This window comes from Thamnophis sirtalis, unplaced genomic scaffold (assembly GCF_051295495.1).
Source record: "Thamnophis sirtalis isolate CommonGarterSnake01/CBP01778 unplaced genomic scaffold, rThaSir2_p1.2 scaffold_11, whole genome shotgun sequence".
Classification (NCBI taxonomy): Eukaryota; Metazoa; Chordata; class Lepidosauria; order Squamata; family Natricidae; genus Thamnophis; species Thamnophis sirtalis.
The window spans coordinates 48111049-48133552 of NW_028261391.1; the positions used below are offsets into that span (position 1 = coordinate 48111049).

General features: G+C 39.6%; 1 protein-coding gene across 2 annotated transcripts in view; it reads left to right on the forward strand.

The window, feature by feature from the left end:
• Positions 1 to 22504, forward strand: part of NEURL1 (neuralized E3 ubiquitin protein ligase 1) — a 194251-nt gene that overhangs the window by 166875 nt on the left and 4872 nt on the right. For both annotated transcript variants that reach the window (XM_014065854.2, XM_087725788.1), the window contains exons 4-5: positions 11466 to 12146; positions 21572 to 21718. In XM_014065854.2, the coding sequence (XP_013921329.1) occupies positions 11466 to 12146; positions 21572 to 21718 (828 nt within the window). The remainder of the gene's footprint in view (positions 1 to 11465; positions 12147 to 21571; positions 21719 to 22504) is intronic.

Here is a 22504-nt window from a genome sequence, read left to right on the forward strand (position 1 = left end):
TATGGCCTGCCTGAAAGCAGCCAGAAATGTATCTAAAAAAATAATTTCATCCATGAGTGCTTGGAATTGATATGCCACTACCTACTTAGCTACACTGACAAGGAATTTTAAGTCCAGCTTATATCTATTTCTATCTATGTACCACTGTCTTTGCACCCTCCTCGATTGAAGCAGTATTAATAATCTAACCAAAATAACCCACCTCCCTCAGTTTGTTCCTCCTGGATAGAATCATCCAATAGGCAGGTAGATCTAAAATAGTGGTGGCTCAAATCCTTCCAAGTACTCCAAGTCGCTCAACATACACAGAAACCAACTGTATAAGTCAGTGTGTTTGTTGGTCTCCTCCTGATCAACACCCTAAGGAACATCTGCCTCCCAGCAACTATAATGACTGTGAAAAATCCTTTAAAAGCTGTGTGGTGCATAGATCACATTAGGAAGTCACACACAGTAATCTTTCAGAGGATTTTCAGGAGACACAACAGAAGCAACTAAAAAACATTTCTTTTTCAATGACACATTATTGGCCCTCTGTTCCCTTTTCTGTTTTATCACCTATGCCCTTGATATTTGTTCATCTGCTCCATGAAGCACATTTCCTTAGTAAACCAAGATGACCTGTAAGCACATCAAATATGTAGAAGTTGCTTGAGAACCACATAATCAAAACCCTAATCACTCAACCTGCCACCAAGGCTTATTGTGCATATATATTTCTCTCTTCATCTAATCAGTCAATTAAAACTGTTTGTTCGGATTTGCTTCTGAAATATACGTAGCTTTCTGCATTGTGATATTATACAGACATGCCTTATCTATTTTTATTGCTGTGATCCATGTCCTTGATAATCTGAATATTATCAGATCCTATTCTACACTTTATGTAGCTATTTCGCAACTGGATTTGGTTTTGATTATTATCTGAATCACAATAACTAAGGAAGTTTTTTGAACTGCACAGGGAGCTACTAATTTCTTACAGTAAGAATATAGAAATAATTCTGGATTATACTGAAATGAAACAAAGATTCTTGAGTTGTTTAAAAATGCAGTTGTTTGGAGTTTGTATCTGTGCAAATAACTGAAATTTCTTTTGCATTAATAAATAGTTAAAATATATCATAATTGTAACTGTCCCTTGCGTACTGGAGTATACACCATAGAAACTACAGTTATCACGATAGTATTTATTGTGATGAGATGACAAGACTGAAATATGAAGATATACAATATTTTGGATAACTATTTGCTCAGAATTTTAAAAACATTCCTCAGATAGAAAACGTGAACTAATATTTCAGTCAAGTCCATGTAGTTGATTATTTTTCGATAGTAAAGTGCCTGTGTGTTAAATATATCTCCTTTTGGAGACTAGAGTTGAATAGCAGAAGGTAGCAAGGAATGTACCGCTAAATAGTCACATCCACTCCAGTTTTAAGTTTATATATCCATTTGCAGCCTATCACATGTTTACCTGAAGGTAATTGAGCATTTTCAAACACTTCTAGATCCCGCAATGACTTAAATTCCCTATCCATTACAGATTGCCATACCTTTTGATCCTCAGTGGGATATGTAGTCATTTCATGGTAGGTAGCAGGCACCTTGTGATATCTGTCAGGTGGCCGAGTTACTCGAGTTGAACGTCTGGGTAACTCAGGGCTTATAGGTGGACTATCCTGTTGAACGTCCTCGTGCTTTATTACCTCCTCCTGCTGAGTAGACTCCTTCCCTTCATTACTTGTGGTATTTCTGTCCTATTCTCATGGTCTATTTGGGAGTCAATGACTACTCCATCATTGGTTTCTAGTCTATTCCACCCAACATTTTCTAGAAATTTAGCGTTAGCACTATGATACACCTTAGTTGTGCCTTGCTCCCCAAACCTATATGATCTGTAGTTAGAGTTATAACCCACAAATATTAATTGTCAAGCTCGATGTTGTCCCTTTAGTCTAACTTGTGCGGGAATAAGAACCCATGCAGGAGCTCCGAACGTGTGTAGGCAGCTAAGGTCAGGTTTCTTGCCATGCAACCTAATAAATGGTAATTCACCAGTAGATGCATTAACTACTTTGTTAAGAATATGGTTACCACACATCATTGCTTCCCCCCATAGTTTGTCCGATAAACCTGAATCTGACAACATTGTCTGTAACATTGCCTGTAATGACTATCCTCTCTGTTCCACAAACGCATTATGTTGTGGCCTATAAGGAGTGGCACATTTATGCTCAATTCCAGTTTGCTTAACCATAGTTTGAAAACTCTGGTTTATAAATTCGGTTCCATTATCAGTTACAATGGTAACTACTTTAAGTTTTTTCCTTTCAGCAAATTTCATCCAGTTATAAAATTGCTGAACGTTTCTATTTTGTCCTTTAGTAAATAGCAGAAACCATATCTAGAATAGCGGTCCATAATACTTAATACATAACGAGCACCTCCGATACTTTGTTTCATAGGACCAATTAAATCAGCAAATACAACCTCTAAAGTTTCTTAGTTTTAAAACCGTTTAGCCTGTTTGCATGAGTAGCCTTACTTTTTTCCTTATTGCAAACATTACAGTTTAAATATTTATTACATGGCTTTAATTTGACTCCTTCTGCTAATTTAGCAGTTTGCTGTAATGGTTTAAAATTAATATGCCCCAGGTGCCTATGTAACAAATGTACACATTCATCATGCGGTTTAACATTTGTATACACCAAATTAACTACACATGCATCAGGCATTACATACAAACCATTTCTCAAATTAGCAGTAACCTTTGTACTTGATTTCTTTATAATACATGTATCTCCCCTAAATGTTATTGTGTAGCCAATATTGACTAATGCTCTTACGGAAACTAAATTAAACTTAAGTCTTGGCACATATAACATATGTAACTGCTCCTCTACGCATGCAGAGTGTGCAATACCTTCACCAGATGCCTTTAGCTTCCATCCGTTCGCCAAAGACACATGTTGTCTGCTGGCGGACATTTTGATGAAATTTCGTCTGTTTCTAGTGATGCACAGTGACGCTCCACTATCAATTATCCACAAATCGTGGGTTACTGGTGCATTTCCCGACTTAGCTAAATGAAGGTTAGTATTCTTCCTAGTTTCTCTGGTGTTCTGTGATTTTGCCTTTTTACAGAACCTAGCTATATGCCCGCTAGCACCACAAGCAAAACATTTTTAACAGTATATGCAGATGGAGCTAAACCCATGTTCTCAGGTTGTTTCTCTCTCATTTGTTCTCTTTCCACCCTTCTTCTTGACTCTTCCAACAGTCACAAAGTCACATCAGTTAATGTTAGGTTTTGTCGGATTAGAACCTCAAGAGAAGATACAAACTCATCATAGCTTTCATCCAGCGAAGAAAGAATAATGTAGACCTGGTGTAGCTCAGAAAAAATCAACTCCTTTTCATGTAGCTCCTGGAAAACTGCTTTCATAAAGTTCAAATGAGCTAACATATCTCCACCTTTCTGGAGTCGTGTTCTGAACAGTTTACGTGTAATATAAATATGCGCACCCACAGTGTCACGTATATAAATCCTCTTTAAAGTATCCCAACACCTTGCAGCTGAATCTTCACCACGAATATGAACCAGTTGCTGGTCAACTAATGTTAGTCCAATGATACACATTGCTCATTCCTTGGCACAGTGAAACTCCGCTATCTTCTTGGCGTCATCATCATCCTGTAGATCCCAGGCAGATACATTTGGTGGGTTCCGCACAACATCCCATAGTCCTTCTCTACGCAAGAGCAGACTGCACTTCGTGGACCAGGAAACATAGTTTGTGCCATCCAACTGGGTGACCAACGACAAATTCGTTGCTTGTTCGTGCGCCATCTTCATAGGGATAGGTGTAATCATGAACAGCTATCTGGATACAGTAATGTGCAGCGACTCCAGCTCCCCTAGCGCTACTAATGGTACTCAGGGCCCATAACCATATCTCCTTTTGAAGACTAGAGTTGAGTAGCAGAAGGTAGCAAGGAATGTTCCGCTGAATAGTCACACTATCAATCACAGCCGCCGAAGTTAAAACAAGGATAACTTTACTTGCGTTAACAAAAATAAAGTAGAATAAACATTCTCCAAAACAAGCGATAAGTAGTCTTGAATTATATACACAGTCTATGATACGACACGTTGGTTTACAGATGCTCAACTCACTATTCACCATGTAGACAGGTAACTAACATACAGAGTAGCCACCATCCAATATACAGTATTCAACTCCAATAACAAGCACGGAGAACATACAGGAACAACCAGGAACAACCAGTAGTAGTTCCTACTCCCTCTTATGGCTGATTAAAGCAACAGCATCCAATTGCATCTCACTTGAGCATTTAAAGTGACAGATACATTATTTCAATCATGGTGTATATATGTGTGTGTGTGTATATATATATATATATATGTTTTCTGAGGTTTTCGCGGGTGTTAGTATGTAGGTCTCTAGTTGTTCGGGTTTTCTCCCGCGTAGAATTGGAGATGTCTTGGCGACGTTTCGACAAAGTCTCATTCGTCATCTTCAGGCTGCTTCAGACTACTTCAGGTTTGGTGTTTCCAGGAGTAGTGTGAGATCTCGGCTGTTTGTTCCTTTTAACTGCCAGTAGGGGATTAAATTTAACTGCCAGTAGGGGATTAAACTGATTGGGTGGGGGTTTTGGCTGTGTCTTGATTGGGTGGAGGTGTGTCCTTATTTGGTGGAGAAGTGTTCTGTTCTGATTGTTTGGGGGGTTGTGTTTCATGTGAGGGTAGGGGTTTTTTTAAAGAGGCTAATTGTGCTTTAGCAGTCTGGCTTCTTGTTCTGGGTCGTGCCTCCTCATCAGTTTGTGTTTTTGTCTGTTTTCTTTGTGGATGTTTTTTGGTGATATTCTGTGTGGCTATTGTGGGTGTGGGCCTGGTCTCATTCATCATGTTTGGGACTCGTTTGTTAATAAGGGCAGGTTTCCAAAAGGCTGGCAGGCGGGAGGTATCGTCCTGCCTGTTCATGCTGTGTGGGCGTTTTTCTATTTCAATTGCTTCTCTGATTATACGGTTGTTGAAATGTTCGGCCTTGGCGATAGTTCTAGTCTTATTGAAATCAATTTTATGTCCTGTGGCTTTAAGGTGTTGGACCAGGGAAGAAGTTGGTTCCTCTTTTTTGATTGCATTTTTGTGTTCTTCAATGCGTGCACTTATTCTTCTGTTGGTTTGTCCGATGTATGTGGTGGGGCAAGTAGTGCATGGGATTTCATATACTCCTGAATTAGAAAATCAATATATATCCAACTCAAGATTAAGATTACATCCCTAACACTGTGGATTAGAAAACAATTCAGATTTCTAAACAATTCTAAAATGGAATTTTCACTTTGATCATGAAAAATATAATAAAACCAAGTTATAACTAAATCTGTTATATTTGAGACGTGTATATAAATTTAATATATGTAAAAGTGAATTGTAAAACGTTGAGTTGCAGCTAATTCTTAATGTATGTGTCAGACTATATTTATAGCCTTAGGAGCAAAACAGAAGTGTGAACAAGGAAGGGCTGTAATTGAAGACTTTATAAAAGACAGAACCACAATTCAAACATGGTTCCGGTATGGACAGCTACAGGCCAGGTGGAAAACAGATCAAAAAATTGGTTTTATGCAAGTCAAGGATAATTTATTTAAACAAATAAATAAAGGCTTGACAAGGGGTGTTAGATTTTAAAGTAATATGATTGCATATGTATACTATCTTTTCTTATTTTTTCTTTAAAACTAAGATATGTTAAGTATATTGATATGGAAGCATAAATACCATCAACATAGAATGGAGTTTGCTCAGAAGTTGAAATACACCAAGTGAATGAGAGGAAGAGAGGGAAACAGAGGAGAGAAGAAAGATAGGAAGAGAGGGATAGGAGAGAGGGTAAGGGGGGAAGATGAGGAGGATAAGGAGGAGTGGAATGAAGAGAGAGGAGAAGGAGAAAGGAAGGGTAAGTAGAGTAGAAAAGGATGATGGAGGGAAGAAAGGAGGTAGGAGAGAGGTAGAAGAAAGAGGTGTATGGAGAGCAGAAGAGCTAATAATGGGTTTTTATCTTTCTGGGTGTTGATGGCAAGAGGAACTGATGTAATTACTACTTAATACAATAGGATATTGGCTATGTAATAGTATACATGTGATTATATGTTATGAAATTGGAGAATAAAAAAAGTATATTTTAAAAAATAAGACAGAACCACAACTATACTTGGGATATATTTTGTGGTCCTAACTTTAACAATATAAAAACTTATTAAAAACTTGCAAGATTCACTTAGATAGTGATAAATTTGTATCTGATTCACTCAGATAGAGGGTATCTTTGAAGTACAATCTGGTATTTTGATACAAACTTTGCAATTTGTATCTCAACATACATTCAACAGATAAACTTGGAGAAGCTTAGGTTCTCTAAATCCAAAATATTCTCCATCTTCTAGAACATTCCTAAAGTAGGGAGTTTTTGCATTAAATTTCTTCCTTCCTATTTCAGCAATAAAGGGTCATATTAAATATGCATGCACACCTATGCGCAGCAGTGGTGGGTTACAACCACTATGCCCTGGTTTGGGCATACTGGTGCCTGTGGGAGCACCAGGTACCATTCTGGTACGATGCTCTGGAGGACCCACCTGCCTGCGCTCCTACCGGTATTTAAAGTTTTTGGGGCTTCCACACAGGTGCATGGAGCGCATGGCTCCTGCGTGATGCTCCACCAAGCAGCTGGAGCCTTGCGGAGGTGTCGCAGAGTGTCATGGACAGTACGTACGCATGCGCACGCTGCACGCATTCATGTGGTGGGTGCCCAGCCCCATTGCCTCGTACCGGTTGCAAGGGGATCCAGAAGCCACCACTGATGCGCACACACAGACACACATTTAGGAACAGAAAGTAACAGAAGATATTTTCTTATATACTTTTGCTCTAGAAATCATGGAACGTTTCATCATGCCAAATGTAAAAAACTACACACCTTGTAAAACAGATATGGGCAAGCTCTGCTATATATGCTTCATATACAATATGTGTCACTGCTTTGTAGTACTTTGCAAAAGGTAGCAATAATAAAAGCCATTGAGTAAAAATAGCCCTATATTCTGCTATATTTTAGCAAAATAATACATGTGTTATGCCTCAAATAAACTATCAGTCAAACAGAGGCTGAAAAAATTGCTGTGCCTTCTCAGATGTAAATGTGTCATTTGCTATGACCTTTAAAACTATTATCTAATAGAAAGCTGTTAATTTTTTTTAAAGCATGGCAAAAGTTATATATTAGAACTGAATATTTGTTCTAATTTGAGTGATATTATTTCAGTTTCCTGAGTGTTTTTCAATGATGTCAGCCAGTAAATGTTAAACTAACACAAAATTCATAAGTTTAATATTAGTCTTACACACTCCAGGAATGTCAGTACTTTTAGATGCAATTAGATACAGCTATACTTTGCTTGATTTATGATAAAAAATTATTGGAGAAATCTTATTCTGGTTTTTTATAATATCACCTGCTCTTACTTTATGTGAATGGACCCCTTGACTAGTAAAAAACATTAAAAAAGAATGACTTTTTGCTTTGCTAAAAAGAAAAGCAGGAAATGAGTCTCAGAATCAAATATTTGTTTTGCTTTAGGTTTACTTCAATTTCCTGTGCTCTTTTCGATTAATATCAGCTAGACATTCATTTAATATTGCTGTTATTGCAATATCCAGTTACAGTAGCCATTATGGAAACTTCTGAATAGAATTCTGGTAGAAATTTCAGAAGGCTTTACTGTTCCAACATGTTCAGCTTTGTACTTCATGCTATAGTATTCCAATAACAATGGGACACTTTTTTGGTTTTCTGTGCTTCGTGCTTATAACAAGGAACTTTATGCAGGAAAAATAGAAATCAAATATCAATGCAGGTAGTCCTTAATTAAGCCACCACAATTGAAACCCCGCAACTCAATTGCAGTCCTAAGTAGAAAATCACATGACTGTGACAGTTGATTTTACTTTGGATTTCCCCCTCCGCCCCTTTGAAATGCTCACCCTGGTGCTCAAATAATTAGCAATAAAGGAATTAATATTTGTTTTAAAGATTGGGTGGATGGAAACGCAGGAGCCATGGATGTACAAAGAAGAAGATCTTTATTGTAACAGAAGATGACAGCGATTCAAAATAAGCAAGCTCACGCCAGGGTATTTATACTAGGACTGAAACAAGTAAGGACCAATCAGGGGCCGAGTACTGCACAGCAACTGCTGATGCAGTACCTCGGCCAATCAGGACACACTGGCTGGTTAGCAACAGTCTATGCTGCGTCCCAGCCAATCAGGGCGCATCATAGACTGTTGCTGGCCCTTTAGGAAAGAATAGAATAGTCTGGATATTTAACACCCCTTCCCCCCAGTTCTGTGCATGCGCAGACGACCTCGGACCAGGCCTCTTCGTTGTAGAAAGAGTTGGCGAGCTGGTGAGTCTACTTGGTGGGGGGGGGGAAAGTCCGACAAGAGTCCAGGCGGCCTTGCTCGGCCCAGGTCAGGAATCGTGTTCCTGTGGGGTCGTTGCGGCTCGGGAGGCTCTCGCTGGGTCGTGAGGGGGCTCTCACTGGGTCGTGAGGGGGCTCTCACTGGGTCATGAGGCTGGGTCGTGAGGCAAGCGGCGGCCGTGTGAGGCTGGTGCGAGCGGAGCCGGGCGCGCAGGCAGCGAGGCTTCGGAGGACAGGCAGCAGGCGGCAAGGGCTTTGGAGGCTCTCGCGGCTGTCAGGTGGGGGGAAAAGAACTGGCAGGGCAGCGCGGAGGCCGCGGCGGTTTGGAAACGGCTTTGGAGCAGGTTTGAAACGGAGCTGGCTTTGGAGCAGAGGCAGGACTTTGTGCGGAGGGAAACTCTCACCGGCGCGCAAGCAGCGAGGCTGTGAAGGCAGCAGCGGGTAGAGATGAGCGTGGGGCGGCCCAGCCTTGCAAGCCAGGAGCTGAGTGTGAGGCTCAGACTGGTAGGCGCTTCCAGGATCGGCAGACGTGCCCGCGGCCTTCGGGGGAGGCAAGACAGAGAGGCCGGTGGCGGCAGTCGCTGGCCCCACAGAGGCAGACTGGGCCAACCAGGCGCTGTGGTGGCAGGAGAGGATGGGCAGGGGCATGCCGCTGCCCTTCTCCCGAGGAGCCTGTCCCGTCGGCAGTGCCTTCTTTCCCCCCTCTCTCCTGGGGCAGGCAGGCGGTGGCCAGGTGGAGAAGCGGTTGACTCCAGCAGGCTGAGCGGGTAGAACCAGCTTCGGAGGCTCCTGGGTAGGCAGGCAGCTTCGCAGGAAGGCGGGCGGCTGGGTGTTTGTCGGTCTTGGCATCCGTGAGGTGAACGGAAGGCAGCGAGTGAAATGAATGGAAAGGCAGCGACTGGAGGCAGACTTGCAGCGGCGGCAGGCAGCTCTTCGGGAGGCAGCGAGGCTTTGCAGGCAGGCTGACAGGCAGACTCCGCAGCAGAGAGGCAGGCAGACTTCGCAGGCAGGCTGAGTGGCCAGATAGAGCAGCAGTTTGTGCTATAGGAACAGCTGGCTGGATCCGTGAGGTGCACAGAAGGCCCAGCGGCTGCAGGCCCAGGCATTTCCAGCCGAGGTTGGCTTTCGCAGTCTGTTGCTCGTCCTCCAAGTTGGCGTAGATTGAAGCTTCCCGGTGGCTGGATACTGCTGCAGCTGAGCGCATGCTGGCCTTGGGTTCCGGCAGGTCCTTCACGAGCTCTTCTAACTGTAGGTAGTTCTGGTAGCCTCTGGGGTTGTGCGAGGTAGACCGGGTAGCCTCCCGGAGTTCAGCCAAAGAAAGGCATTCGCGTGGCTGCGACTGGCTGTTTTTTCTTGTTCCAGGCCCTGCAGGAATCGCGGATCACACCCTCATCGCCAGTTTTAAAGATTGGGTGGATGGAAACGCAGGAGCCATGGATGTGCAAAGAAGAAGATCTTTATTGTAACAGAAGATGACAGCGATTCAAAATAAGCAAGCTCACGCCAGGGTATTTATACTAGGACTGAAACAAGTAAGGACCAATCAGGGGCCGAGTACTGCACAGCAACTGCTGATGCAGTACCTCGGCCAATCAGGACACACTGGCTGGTTAGCAACAGTCTATGCTGCGTCCCAGCCAATCAGGGCGCATCATAGACTGTTGCTGGCCCTTTAGGAAAGAATAGAATAGTCTGGATATTTAACAATTTGCATTTACCTTCATTGGAGTATAAGGGTTTAGAAGAGAATAAGCAGGTATACACATAAAAATAAATGCATCACTTGTGGACCCAAGCATGTTAGGTTAAAACCAGAGCCAGTGCATTTCTTTAGATGTGAATTCCCCATTGTTGCCTGCTTACTCTCTTGTAATGCCTTACACTCCAATCTTTCCACTCTGTGAGTGGGAAGGGTAAGAACAAAACAGGCATAGAAAATATTGCTTAAAATAGGTAAAGGCCTGACAGCCCTTTAAAATTGACCAGGTCAAGAAGCCACTACAGGGATTCCAAGAATGTTATTTTATTGCTGTAGGGTATAGTAGCAGCATCTTGAATGTTTATTGTAGGGTGGGGTAGCAGCATTTTCTCTTATACTGAACAAAATCAAGAGATGCTATTTTTTTCATGCTTCCTTGTATCTCTGAACTATTTAATCCCTTGTCTAGGTTCTGCCGTAATGACTGATTCCTTCCTTATCAGCTCTCTTATACCTTCTCCAAGGTTACTTCTACATTTCTTTGTAAAAACTGACTCTTCCAGAAAGATTGATTGAATGAACAAATTGTACCATGAAAGTCTTTTATTTATTTATTTAACATATATATTACAATTGCTTTATTTATATTATTATCTATAAATAGTAGGACTCTATTAATGGATTGATCTTGCTCCAATTTATTTCATTTTTGTCATTTTTTAACTAATTTAATGTCACTATTTAGTGTTTTAACATTGTTTTTAATTATTGTAAGCATAAAAAAATGGGCGGCATATAAGTTGAATAATAAATAAATAAATGGATTGAAGTGATGATAAATGCCATAAATAAACCAAATAAAATATGACCTGAATCTGCATTTTCTATGCTATTGGGATTAAGACATCTCCTCCTTTTCTTAAAAACTTTTAAAAATCCAACTATGTACTCAAATATTCTTGTCACCCTATCAGTGAAACTGGTTCTAAGAACAAATTCAAAGCATAGCTTTCAGGACTGTGCAGCAATCTTCTAAGAGGTTTCACACAGGAGCCTACTTATTCTTGCCCAATGTTGTTCCCTATTTCAGCAATTTGGTGTTTGAGAAGAACAGAAGAAGAGTGACCAAAATTATTTTATGTGTTGTGGCATTAAAAGAAAGCAAGATATTGCATTCCGTTTTTGAACAACTGATAACAAAACTGAAATACTTTCCTCACCTTAGCTTATCTTTTCCTTCTCTTAATTGCAGATAGTGAAATTATTCCTCCTGATTGCCTCCGTCCAAGATCCTTCACAGCTATCCGCCGACCCTCATTGCGCAGAGAGACTGAGGACACCCGTTTATCTGTAAGCCTTTGTGATCTCAACTTGCAGGAGGACAATTTCCAAGTCATGACTGCCATGTGTCCTATTCCACAGAATTCCCTCAATTCTCAGCATTCCCACCTCCTCCCATCTCAACTTGAAAGCGATCTCCGTTTCCATCAGCTCAGGGGAGCCCATATTAAAATTCTGGATGACCAGACTGTGGCTCGTCTGGACCATGCTCGAGATGAGAGAACTTTAGTTTTTACCAGCAGATCGCTTAGAATCAGTGAGACTATATTTGTCAAAATCAATAAATCCAACACTTCACGTACTGGGACACTATCATATGGGGTAACCACTTGTGATCCTAGCACCCTGAGACCCAGTGACCTTCCTTATAACCCAGAGTCTTTAGTTGATCGAAAAGAGTTCTGGGCAGTCTGTAGAGTGCTGGTGCCTCTCCAGAGTGGAGACATCTTGGGATTCATGGTGAATTCAGAAGGAGAACTGCACTTGAGTCACAATGGAGCAAATGCAGGCATGCAAGTATGTGTGGATTGTTCCCAACCATTATGGATGTTCTTTGGTTTACATGGAGCGGTGATGCAAATTCGTGTCCTGGGTATGTTTGTCTCTTCTTATATGCATGCTGTTATTTTGTCAGTTAATTAAATGACCGGTAGCACTAAAATACTGTATTGTATAGCAAAGAAAAAGTTATTTAGATTATGAGATGTGTTAGAATGAGAAGACTAAAAAGGCATATCTGTTTTCCAAGCTTCAGCCAAATCTGAGCTTTGAATCAGCAGATGGAGAAGATAGTAATTATTATTTATTCTAACATCAAAATCACTTTCCAGTCTTTCTTTTCCAATACCAATAAAATCTACCCTAAATAGTTTGATAAAGGACCCATTTTACATACAAGTGATAAGGAACAAGCCTTGAATAAATGATTTTTTGTGACTTATGATAGTTTCTTTGCATTGTACCAATTTTGTGATGGGTCCTATTGCAGTTTCTCACATTTACAAATGTATCTACAGGTATAATCAGGTTAAAGTTACATTTACCCAAAGGAATATAATAACTATGGACTTTTGATACTTGTACAATAATTGGCCTGGAAACCAAGCAATCAAATTCTTATATCCCTTCATCTGTAACTGTAAGCATAATAATATATAAGAAACATATTTTCTATAGGTTAATAATCTGGTGTAGTTGCAGTTGCAGTGAGTAATGTTTTTGCAAGTGGGGTTGGCTTTTCAAAAATATATTTTCATCCTCCACAAATGATACAAATTGGGACAATTGTGTGATGATGTCTTTAGAGTGGTGAATTTGCTTTGCTGAAGTTGTTTCTAAGACGTATGCTAAGTCTAGCAATGGCTTAAAGCAGTGGTCCCCAACCTTTTTATTGCCGCGGACCGGTCAACGTTTGATAATTTTACCACGGCCTGCTGAGAGGGGGACATTGATTGTTTATATTTTAAATTATTTTGATTTAATAATTTTAATTTAATTGTATTTAAACATGCCTTCAAAATAAAATACAGTTACACCAAAAAATGAATATAAAGTGATTTAACATTTTAACTCACTAGAACGCTAAATCAATGAGAACCCTGAGCTTGTTTTTTTGCAACGAGACGGTTCCATCTGGTAATAGGAGACAATGACACCCGAAGTGGGTTGCTTATGTCTAGTTTATTCCATTATTTTGTTTTGGTTGCTGTCACTGCAGAAAACCCCGCTTCACACAGATAGGATGTTGGAAATGGCAATAGGGATTTAAGTGCTGTGGTGGCAATCTCAGGGTATTCCTCCATGACTTTAATCCAGGACACCGGCAGAGTTGTTGTCTCGAACGTAGTTTTAAGGCCGCCGTCATTTGCAATCTCCAACAGTTGATCTTCTTCTTGCACAGACATGCTAAATTCGCCTGGTTTGTTGACAAATGGGTCACGGATCCATTCCTTACCAGTTTGTGGGTCTTTTGTGGTTGGGAAATAGCGCCCGAACTCTTAAAAGCAAAGACAGGTGATCGTGCACCAACTGGGAGAATGAATGCTCAGGCTCAGTCTCGCCTAAAATCCCTGCTAATGTCTGAAACATGTCCAAAATGCCTCTGCTCACACGCCGTCCCCACAACTCCAGTTTGGCTTTAAATGCAGCTACTTTGTCTGCCAACTTGAAAACAGTTGTCATTTTCCCCTGAAGGGACAGATTGAGTTCATTGAGCAGGCTGAATATGTCACACAGGTAAGCCAGTTTTGCGACCCATACCTTGTCACTGAAATGTGCTGCCAACAGTGACTTCTTTTCTGAGAGAAATCTTTGCAATGACTCTCGTAATTCAAATACTCTGGTTAGCAATTTTCCTCTGGATAACCATCTTATTTCTGTGTATAAGAGAAGGCATCTGTGCTCTGCGTCCATCTCCTCACAAAGCTGCTTAAACAGGCGCAAGTTAAGGGTGTGTGCTTTGATGTGGTTAATAACTTTAACAACATCAATCAATACGCTGTTAAATTCCGGTGACATTTTTCGGCTTGCCAGCATTTCCCTGTGAATGATATAATGCGTGGATTCACTCTCAGGTGCAACCTCCTTAATCCGAGCAGTTAAACCAGACCAGTCATGGCAGCAGCTCCGTCTGTGCATATGCCGACACAAAAGGACCATTTTAGTTGTCCTGATATATAACCATACAGTGACTTGAACAGTTCTACTCCTGTGGTGTTGGTTGGCAAAAATAGTGCACATAAGAAATTTTCATGCACATCCTTCTGATATAGATATCGCACATAAATAAGTAGTATTGCCTTGTTGTCGATATCTGTAGATTCGTCAACCTGGAGTGCATATCACGGTGATGTATTAATCCTCTCCAACAATTGTGTCTCCATGTCTTTGGCTATTTCCTCAATGCGCCTAGTCACAGTGCTAGCCGACAAAGGCATATGTGCTATCTTTTCCACAGCAGCCTCTCCTAGAAGTTCATGGCAAATGTCTTTAGTGGAGGGCAAGATCAATTCTTCACCGACAGTGAATGGCTTTTTAGCCTTAGCAATATGATTAGCCACCAAATATGATGCTCTCAGTGCATTCTCCTTTATTGATGTGGTGGCCCTCATAAATTTCTTCTGTCCTTTGTGTTCCCGTTTTTTTCTTTCAAAATACTCCAGGGGCTTGTCTTTTAATCCAGGGTGCTTGGCGTTCAAGTGGCGAAGCAGTTTTGAAGGTTTCATTGCCTCATTAGAGAGCTGGTCGCCGCAAACTATGCAGAGCGGGGTTGGTGTGTGGGAATCACCTGTCCCGATAAATCCATATTTCAAGTAGGACTCATGGTATTGTCTGTTAAAAGTTTTATGTTTCTTTGATGTTGAAGGCTCTTCTTCTGTCTCTTCACTGGGCCTTTTCTTTTTTCCAAGGAAACTTTCTAACGATGTCTGTTTCGTACTCATTTTTGCTAATTAAATTGGAGCAAACATAATATACACATCACCAAGCACTGTTAAACATGAGAAAGTACCAGTGAACAGAGAGAAGAGTGCCCCAATATCACGATATTTTGTGCATGTGCAGTATTGGTGCAGCTTTAGGTGACGTCTCTCAGCTCCCGGTTAACCTCTTGTCCATGGAAAGTCGAACAAATGTGAGAGAAATACACCACAGTAAATAAAATGGAAATAATTTAATGTTCCTTGGGTGGCCCGGTACCATTTGATCCATGGACCGGTACCGGTCCATGGACCGGGGGTTGGGGACCACTGACTTAAAGCATAGATTTTTATCATTGTTTACTCTATATTTTTTTTACAAATATGCCATCTATGAACCACAGAAAAAGGATTGCAGTGCTGCATAGAATTCACAAAGTCCGGATTGTCCTCCCTTATTTCAAGTCTTGTAAATATATATAGCAAGAATATATACAACATTTTAGACAAAACCCAGGGATATGTGCTCCTGAGTACTGAGGAACTGGAAGTGTTAATAAGAAAGGGAACAGACTGTGAAAGGCTAGTGCTCAGTTGCACAAAGGTGGAACTTTTTGTTTGTGTCAGATGCTTTTTTCTAAAAGGACTCTGTAGACTTTAAACAACATATTAGTCTTATTGGAGAGCCTGTCTTGCTAAGCACATATATCAACTCTTCTCCATATGTAGTGTAGCTGGAGTGTTTTCAGTTGTTCAACAGACAATCACAGGCGTACTGCTATGGTTATCACTGAAACAGCCACATTTCTTTTAAAAAACCCTGTTCAAGATTGTAAAAGGCCCTTTTAAATAGCAGATTAGAATGACTTCATCACAAGGAGAGTTTGGCAGATACAAAATATGAAGTGTTTTTAATGAATCTCTTTATCTCACATTTTCTTTCAGGTGCTTTCTCTGGCTTTTAGGAGCAATCTTTTTAATTTGGCATTATGGATAAATGGATATGTTAAAGAGACAGAAATTTAGTAGATCCATCTTTTGAGGCAATCCAAATGGATTTGGTGGAAATCCATTTCAAAGTAGCTTTCAGAGAATAGGATTCTGGCACATGTCATCTGCCTTTGGTATATCTTAGAAAGGAATTAGCCAAATGTGTGACATACTGACTGACCCCATCCATCAGGCTCATGTTTCTTTGCATGTTAGTCATATATTAGTCAGATAATTTGAAGATACAGATATTTCTAATAAATTTAATCTTCAAATTTCATTATTAATATACATTTGACATTACATAGTGTCCTAAATTCGTCTTCTGTGGCAGCATCATTTAAAGTAACATTACTGTAAATTTGAAGCTGCTTTGTTCTTGCAACAGTGGAAAATTTCCTTTGCAGTGAACCATCTATTTTCTGAAAAAGCTTAGACATTTCTTGTTCAATACTGTATTTTTTTTATTCGTTAATTTGAAGACCATATCAACCTATTTTAGTCTGGAATAAGCATTCATATGCTAATAGAAGGTAGAGAGCAAAATAAAGCTTGTTCAAACTAAGGTTCATTTTAAAACATGTATTCAGAAATGCATTTGAGCATAACATTTGAACATCATAAGTGCTGGAATTGAAATAACTAAAGATTTACCTTACTGCAGAATCTGACCTTGAGATTCCCAAATTATCTTTTCCAGTTTTTCAAAGGTAACATGATTCATAAGTTCTTCCTTGGTTGGCATTTTTATATGATTACCCATTTCTCTCTTGATGTTATCTGTGGTTTCAAGAAAATAAATATAGTTCAGCTGTAATTTTAAGCAATGAGCTGCATGTAATAACTGGTTGTCCTGGATTATGCATTGCAAGGGCATCTTGATTAGTTGGAATCAGGAATATTCCTAACAGAGGGTGCTATGATTCCAGAAGTGCTATTTATCAATTACGAATGAGAGCTTGTTTCCACTCACAATTCTTCTTTAATTATTATCATTCAATCTGATAGGAACCATGGTATCATTGTGAAGCATAACTCAGAGACAAGTAAATATGGAAGATCCTACTTCCATAAAATGTCAGGAAGGTCTTTTTCTGACTCTGGAGACTGCTGGTCTTCAGTACAAATTAGATAGTTGGGTTAAGGCAGGTTATAACAGCCACCTCTGGAAGCCCTGAAAAGCTTCTGCAAATAGGTAACCCTCTTCCACCCTCCAGCTTTTAATGCTTGATCCAAGTATTTATGTAGACAGCAGTTGATGAAAGACCCCTGTACATTTCTCCCAGCCAGGGAGAGAAAAGAAATACAGAGGGTCCTCCTCTTCCTTTCCCATCACCAGTTCACAGGGATATGAGTGGAGAAGACCTGATAGCTGATGAAATATTATTAAAGGTAATAATAAAAATGGTAAGTTACAGTAAAGAAATGTTCAACCAGTATATAAAATTTAACTTTTATACCTCTGTGAGAGTAGAAGTGAATAACTTTCAGACTCAGAATAATAAAAATAGCCCTGGTGAAACCAAATGTTACTAATTAGTGAACTTGTTTCCTTAGTGTTCCTGACATCTTATACTTGTATACAATAAATTGAATACAGGGTGATTTATCATCTTTCTAAATTTATTTGTAACTAGTAGGACATATAATGTGTATCTATTTCTTCCATGAAAAGTTGGTTGACTTTTCTTTTGCTTTCTTACAAGAGTGACAGAATAGACTAAACTTTTTAATAACTGCCAAGTTTGTACTTCCAGCAAAATGTGCAATACGAGTTTAATGTTTAATGAAATTTGCATGCCACCCATTCCCATTGGGACTATAATAACACATTTTTATTATGTTTACATTTCTACTTTGTTCATCTACCTCCTCTACAAAAAAAACTTCTTTGTGTACTTGTGAAATCAAGGATTTTTGAGACTGCACCCAAGCTGCCATTACCTTGATATATTAGGACTGCAATTCCTAGAACTCTCAGCCAACATGAATCTCAGCCAAATTGGAAAATTACTGCACTGCTATGCCTGATGCATTTTTTTAAGTAGATCCCTTTAAATTATTTGTGATGCTCCAGAGGTCTTAGTCCATCTTGTACATCCTTGTATGGGATAAGCTTTAGTTGACTATAATCCACCATTACTTTGTGGACAGCAGCATATTCATAAATGATCAGTAGATGTGCCATTGATGAAACAAAATGTTCTTATCATTAGCTTACAAATACCAGACCATTTTAGTCATAAGTAACAACTGTTATGTAAACAGTCACAATGAAAAAAAGACAATTAACACTATTTGTACCTTAAATATTTTATTTCCTTATGACCTTATTATTTATTGTTTCCACACAACACTGGACAATGAATGTGCACATATTCTTTCCTACAGAATAATACTTCATACATCTGGTGAACTTTTAAAGTGCATTTTTCTCTTGTTGCAATAAACTTTCACAGTTTATTATATATGGTGCAAGAGGGTACAGAAAAGTGTAACTAGTGGTCTGTAATTTTCTAGCCCAGTTGTGGTGGGCTTATCCTTTTGAAGCAAATTTATAATAAAGAATCTTTTAAGGACTTTTCCTATTCCCCTGGGTTTGTGGGGGGGGGAGTTGGGGGGGAAGGATTGGGCTTTTAAAAAAAAACATGGGTAGCTCAGGAGCCTCTATATTAATCTGCAGAATTCTCCCAGTGTGATATTAGTAATTAAAACAGTGGATCCAAGTGGAATCATTTTAATTTCTAAAAATATCTTTCTTTGGAATTATTTTGGAAAATTAAATAAGGACTTATTAAATGCACTGTTATCTCATTTAGTCCAAATATGATTGGAAGGCTTTTGGTTACATATTTTTGGTTGAACATTTGTAGCTGCTGTTTAGTCTTTCTCTTTGTTGTGTGTATATTAACTGTGATGCAGTCTGTCCCTTGCTGTGATGTTTACAGTATACAGTTTAATTCTTTTCAACTGAACATATTGTGAGATAGGGAGACAAGGATAGGACGAAAGTGTGGCGGGTCCTGAACGTTTGGATAACACTTGCTGGAGGGAACTGAGCCTTGTTTATACAGGACTATGAATAGGACTGCAGCAAACCATTCCATGAAGCTGATAGGGATAGAAGTTATTTTGAAGCAGTAAGGAAACTATTATGTTGGAGATTATTCTGAGCTGACAATACTGTTCGCATCCTGTAATAATTTCCCAAATCTCCAGGATAAATTAGTATGGCTAGAATAACTTCATAGTTCATTTCAGATAACCACCATAAGCCTTTTTTTGCAAATGCTCCAAAGCCTCCAAGATAGCGAGCATTGCAACAGCAGAAAAATAAGCATTGTCTGATAATACTCTAGACTTTAAATGCTTGATGTGTGACAATATCTGCAGAAAATTAGGAGTTGAGATCATAATTTCCTTTCTGCATTAGACACTATGAGGTCAACACAATTGATGCCTGTAGTTGGTGTGCAACCCATTCTTTACTTTAAACTTATGTACAAACAATAATACGCTTGTTCAATAAATCAGAGTTAAAAACCAGACCACTGTGTTATATCATGGGTTAATTGGAATTGCTTCAGGAAGTTGACATAATAACTTATCTCACATGCATCTTTGGTTGAAAACTTTATGTATCGGGATGAGATTTTTCTGACTCATTTTGAAACATCTAAACCTGTTCCATTAGTGGAATGGTTTTTGGTGGGTGCAGGTTTAGCTTTAAAGAAAACAAAATGAGATTTCTTGAATATAAGTTGTCATTCTATTGGGACAATGCAAGGTTCAGAGAATATATAATCTAGAACAGGTCAACATTTGCCTGCAAATGAAAACAGACTCTACTCGTGAATTTGGTGGAGAATAGATACTCTGGCTCATATTTTAAGCTAAAGGCTATTGTCTCCCCATTCCTTTCCTCTTTCTCATTATTAAACTGATGGTAATCAGTTAACATTTTAAAATTATCTACAAAAGCAGAGCCAAAAACTCACTGCCAAAAGAAAATAATCAAGCACTGCCCGGATTGGCCAAAATTTGTTGTAAATGAATGGTCCATTAGAAACAGCTGACTTTTGTCAGAACAATGTCTTCAGTGATCTTGGCATTTTGAGTCGCTTTATTGATTTCATTGCCTTTCCTCTACTGCCTCCTTTTTAAAATGGTAAAATTAAAATAAAGGAATAGTTTTGTGATACATTAAGTAAGACAGAAAGTTCAAATAGTTACTGTAAAGTCAGTTTATTATTGTGAGATCTGCTTCTGAAGAACTGACTTGTGAATGTGATTTGAATATTTAAGTATTTACTGATTGATAAAAGACATTATGGAATATAACTGAAACTGTAAGTTCCACATTAGTGTTTAGATTTGCTAGACTAATTCACAAGGCTGCCCTTATATATCATTAAGAGATTCACAGAAAGAAAAACAATTGCAAATCATTTTGTGAAGGGCGAAGTATAAGCATTGTGATCAGAAGGAATGATTTTTTTTTAAAGATACAGTGACATTCACATTCAATGAATATAGATTATAGATAACATAGATGGTGTGATGTTGTTTTAGTAAATACAGAGTTAACCCTTTGGAATCTTGCCCAGGCTGTGTTTGTACCTGTCTGTTTTCAAACGTGTAGTTGACTTTCCCATGTAATGGTAGGTATGCACTTTTAATTGGGAAGATAGGCCTCCAGCTCTCTAATCTTTGCTCCAGTTGTTACTAATGGAATTCCAGTTGAAAAGTGATGAATTGTCTGACTTGCACAAAGTCAAAAACTAGAAGAAAGTTAGACATAGTGTGGCAAGATTGGCAGAAAACATTCCTATTGACTATAAGCAGGGTATTTTTGACTGGAGACTTAACAGGCTGAATTTGAGATTAAACTCAAAACGTTATTCATCAATAAAGTATATGGTTAGCATATTAAACTATGCTAACCATATACTTTATTGATGAATAACATTTTGCCATTTGTTATTCTGTTCATTGAATGTTAGGATGTGAAAGTAGCTAAAGGTTATATAAATACACTATGTAAACAGAAATAAGGTGATATAGACCAAAAGGACATAAAATCCAGATATTGGATACAGGCTGTTTTCTCTCTCATTTTCTCCCTCCCTCTCCCTCTCCCTCTCCCTTTTTCATACACACACCTGCCTATTTTTGTTCTCATTTCACATATTTTAAGCATACTCTGTTAATATTCCAAGGTTCTCTTTAATCAAAGGAAAAGACAAATAGTAAGAGCAGAGATGAGAGTGGAGTAAACTATTCACCTACCTACCATATACTTATATATTATCTGCTTCCAGAATAATCAGGCCAGTGTTTTGGAACCCTTTGTTCTAAATCCAGTATTGTTTCCTATCAATTTCATGAATTCATTTCTTACTTATTTTATTACAAAACTTCCCAAACTCCTTTTTTTAATTATAAAAAAGTCATATTTTTTCTGTTTTATCCAAGTGAATTATAGCACTAGGACTGACTCAAAGACAATCAACAAACTTTCTAGTATAATGAGGATGTGAACACACATATGCTCCAATTATAGCAGAATAGGGCTATTTGAACTGCTAAATTATATTACTCTCTTTTACAGGTTCTACTTTCATGGCTGAACACCTGGGGCCATCAGCACCAAGCTCACCCACCTCATCTCCCAATTCATCTTCCATTCTTTGCAACGAGGGTTCTGATCCTGTCCTATGTTTATCTGGTTCTGGCCCACTTGGCAGCTCAATCAGTGGTGAGTATTGCTCCCATAGCATCAAGCTGCATGCCTTCCAGTTCTGAATATTTCATTATCTTGTAAGACTGAAAATCCATATTATTGTTTTCTTTGTGGGAGAACAACCGGCTCTCCCGAAGTGGTGCGAACTGCCTGAATCCCACCACTGATTTAGACACTAAATGTTTTTGTCTTTTAATGACCCTGTGATCCCTTGCAGGATGGAATTGGGGCAACTGAATGGAGCTGAGTGTTTACTGGCTGGATGCCCTTCCTATCACCAATGCAGAGTTCGCAGCAGATATATTCTCATTGTGCCCAGAGAGAGAAATATCTGCTTCTATTAGGATTGAACTCATAGCCTCCTGGTGGTGAGGCGAGAGCTTCATCTCTAGGCCACACTGTTCCCTATAAGGTGCGTGGCTACGCGGCCGCGCACATGGCAAGAAAACCCCACGCAGCAGTTTCTAACTGCCGCGCAGGGGCCTCAGAAAATCTAGGGTTAGCATGGGCGCGGGGATGGCGGCAGGAGCTTACGCGGCACAGCTGGTCTCCTAGGATGTCCTAGGCGCTGGCTGCGCCACTCATTACCATCAGTTGCCCCGTGTTCAGCAAAGCAAACGTGGGGAAGTCCTTTGCAGGTGGCTAGAACTGGCCGCCCGCAAAGGACCTCCCCAGACTTGTTTTGATGAGCACGGAGCGACTGACGGTAGTTTGTGCTGGCCGCGGCCGCTCAAACTAGTGTCAGTCGCCCCCGTGTTCAGCAAAGCAAGCCCGGGGAAATCCTTTGTGGGCGGCCAATCC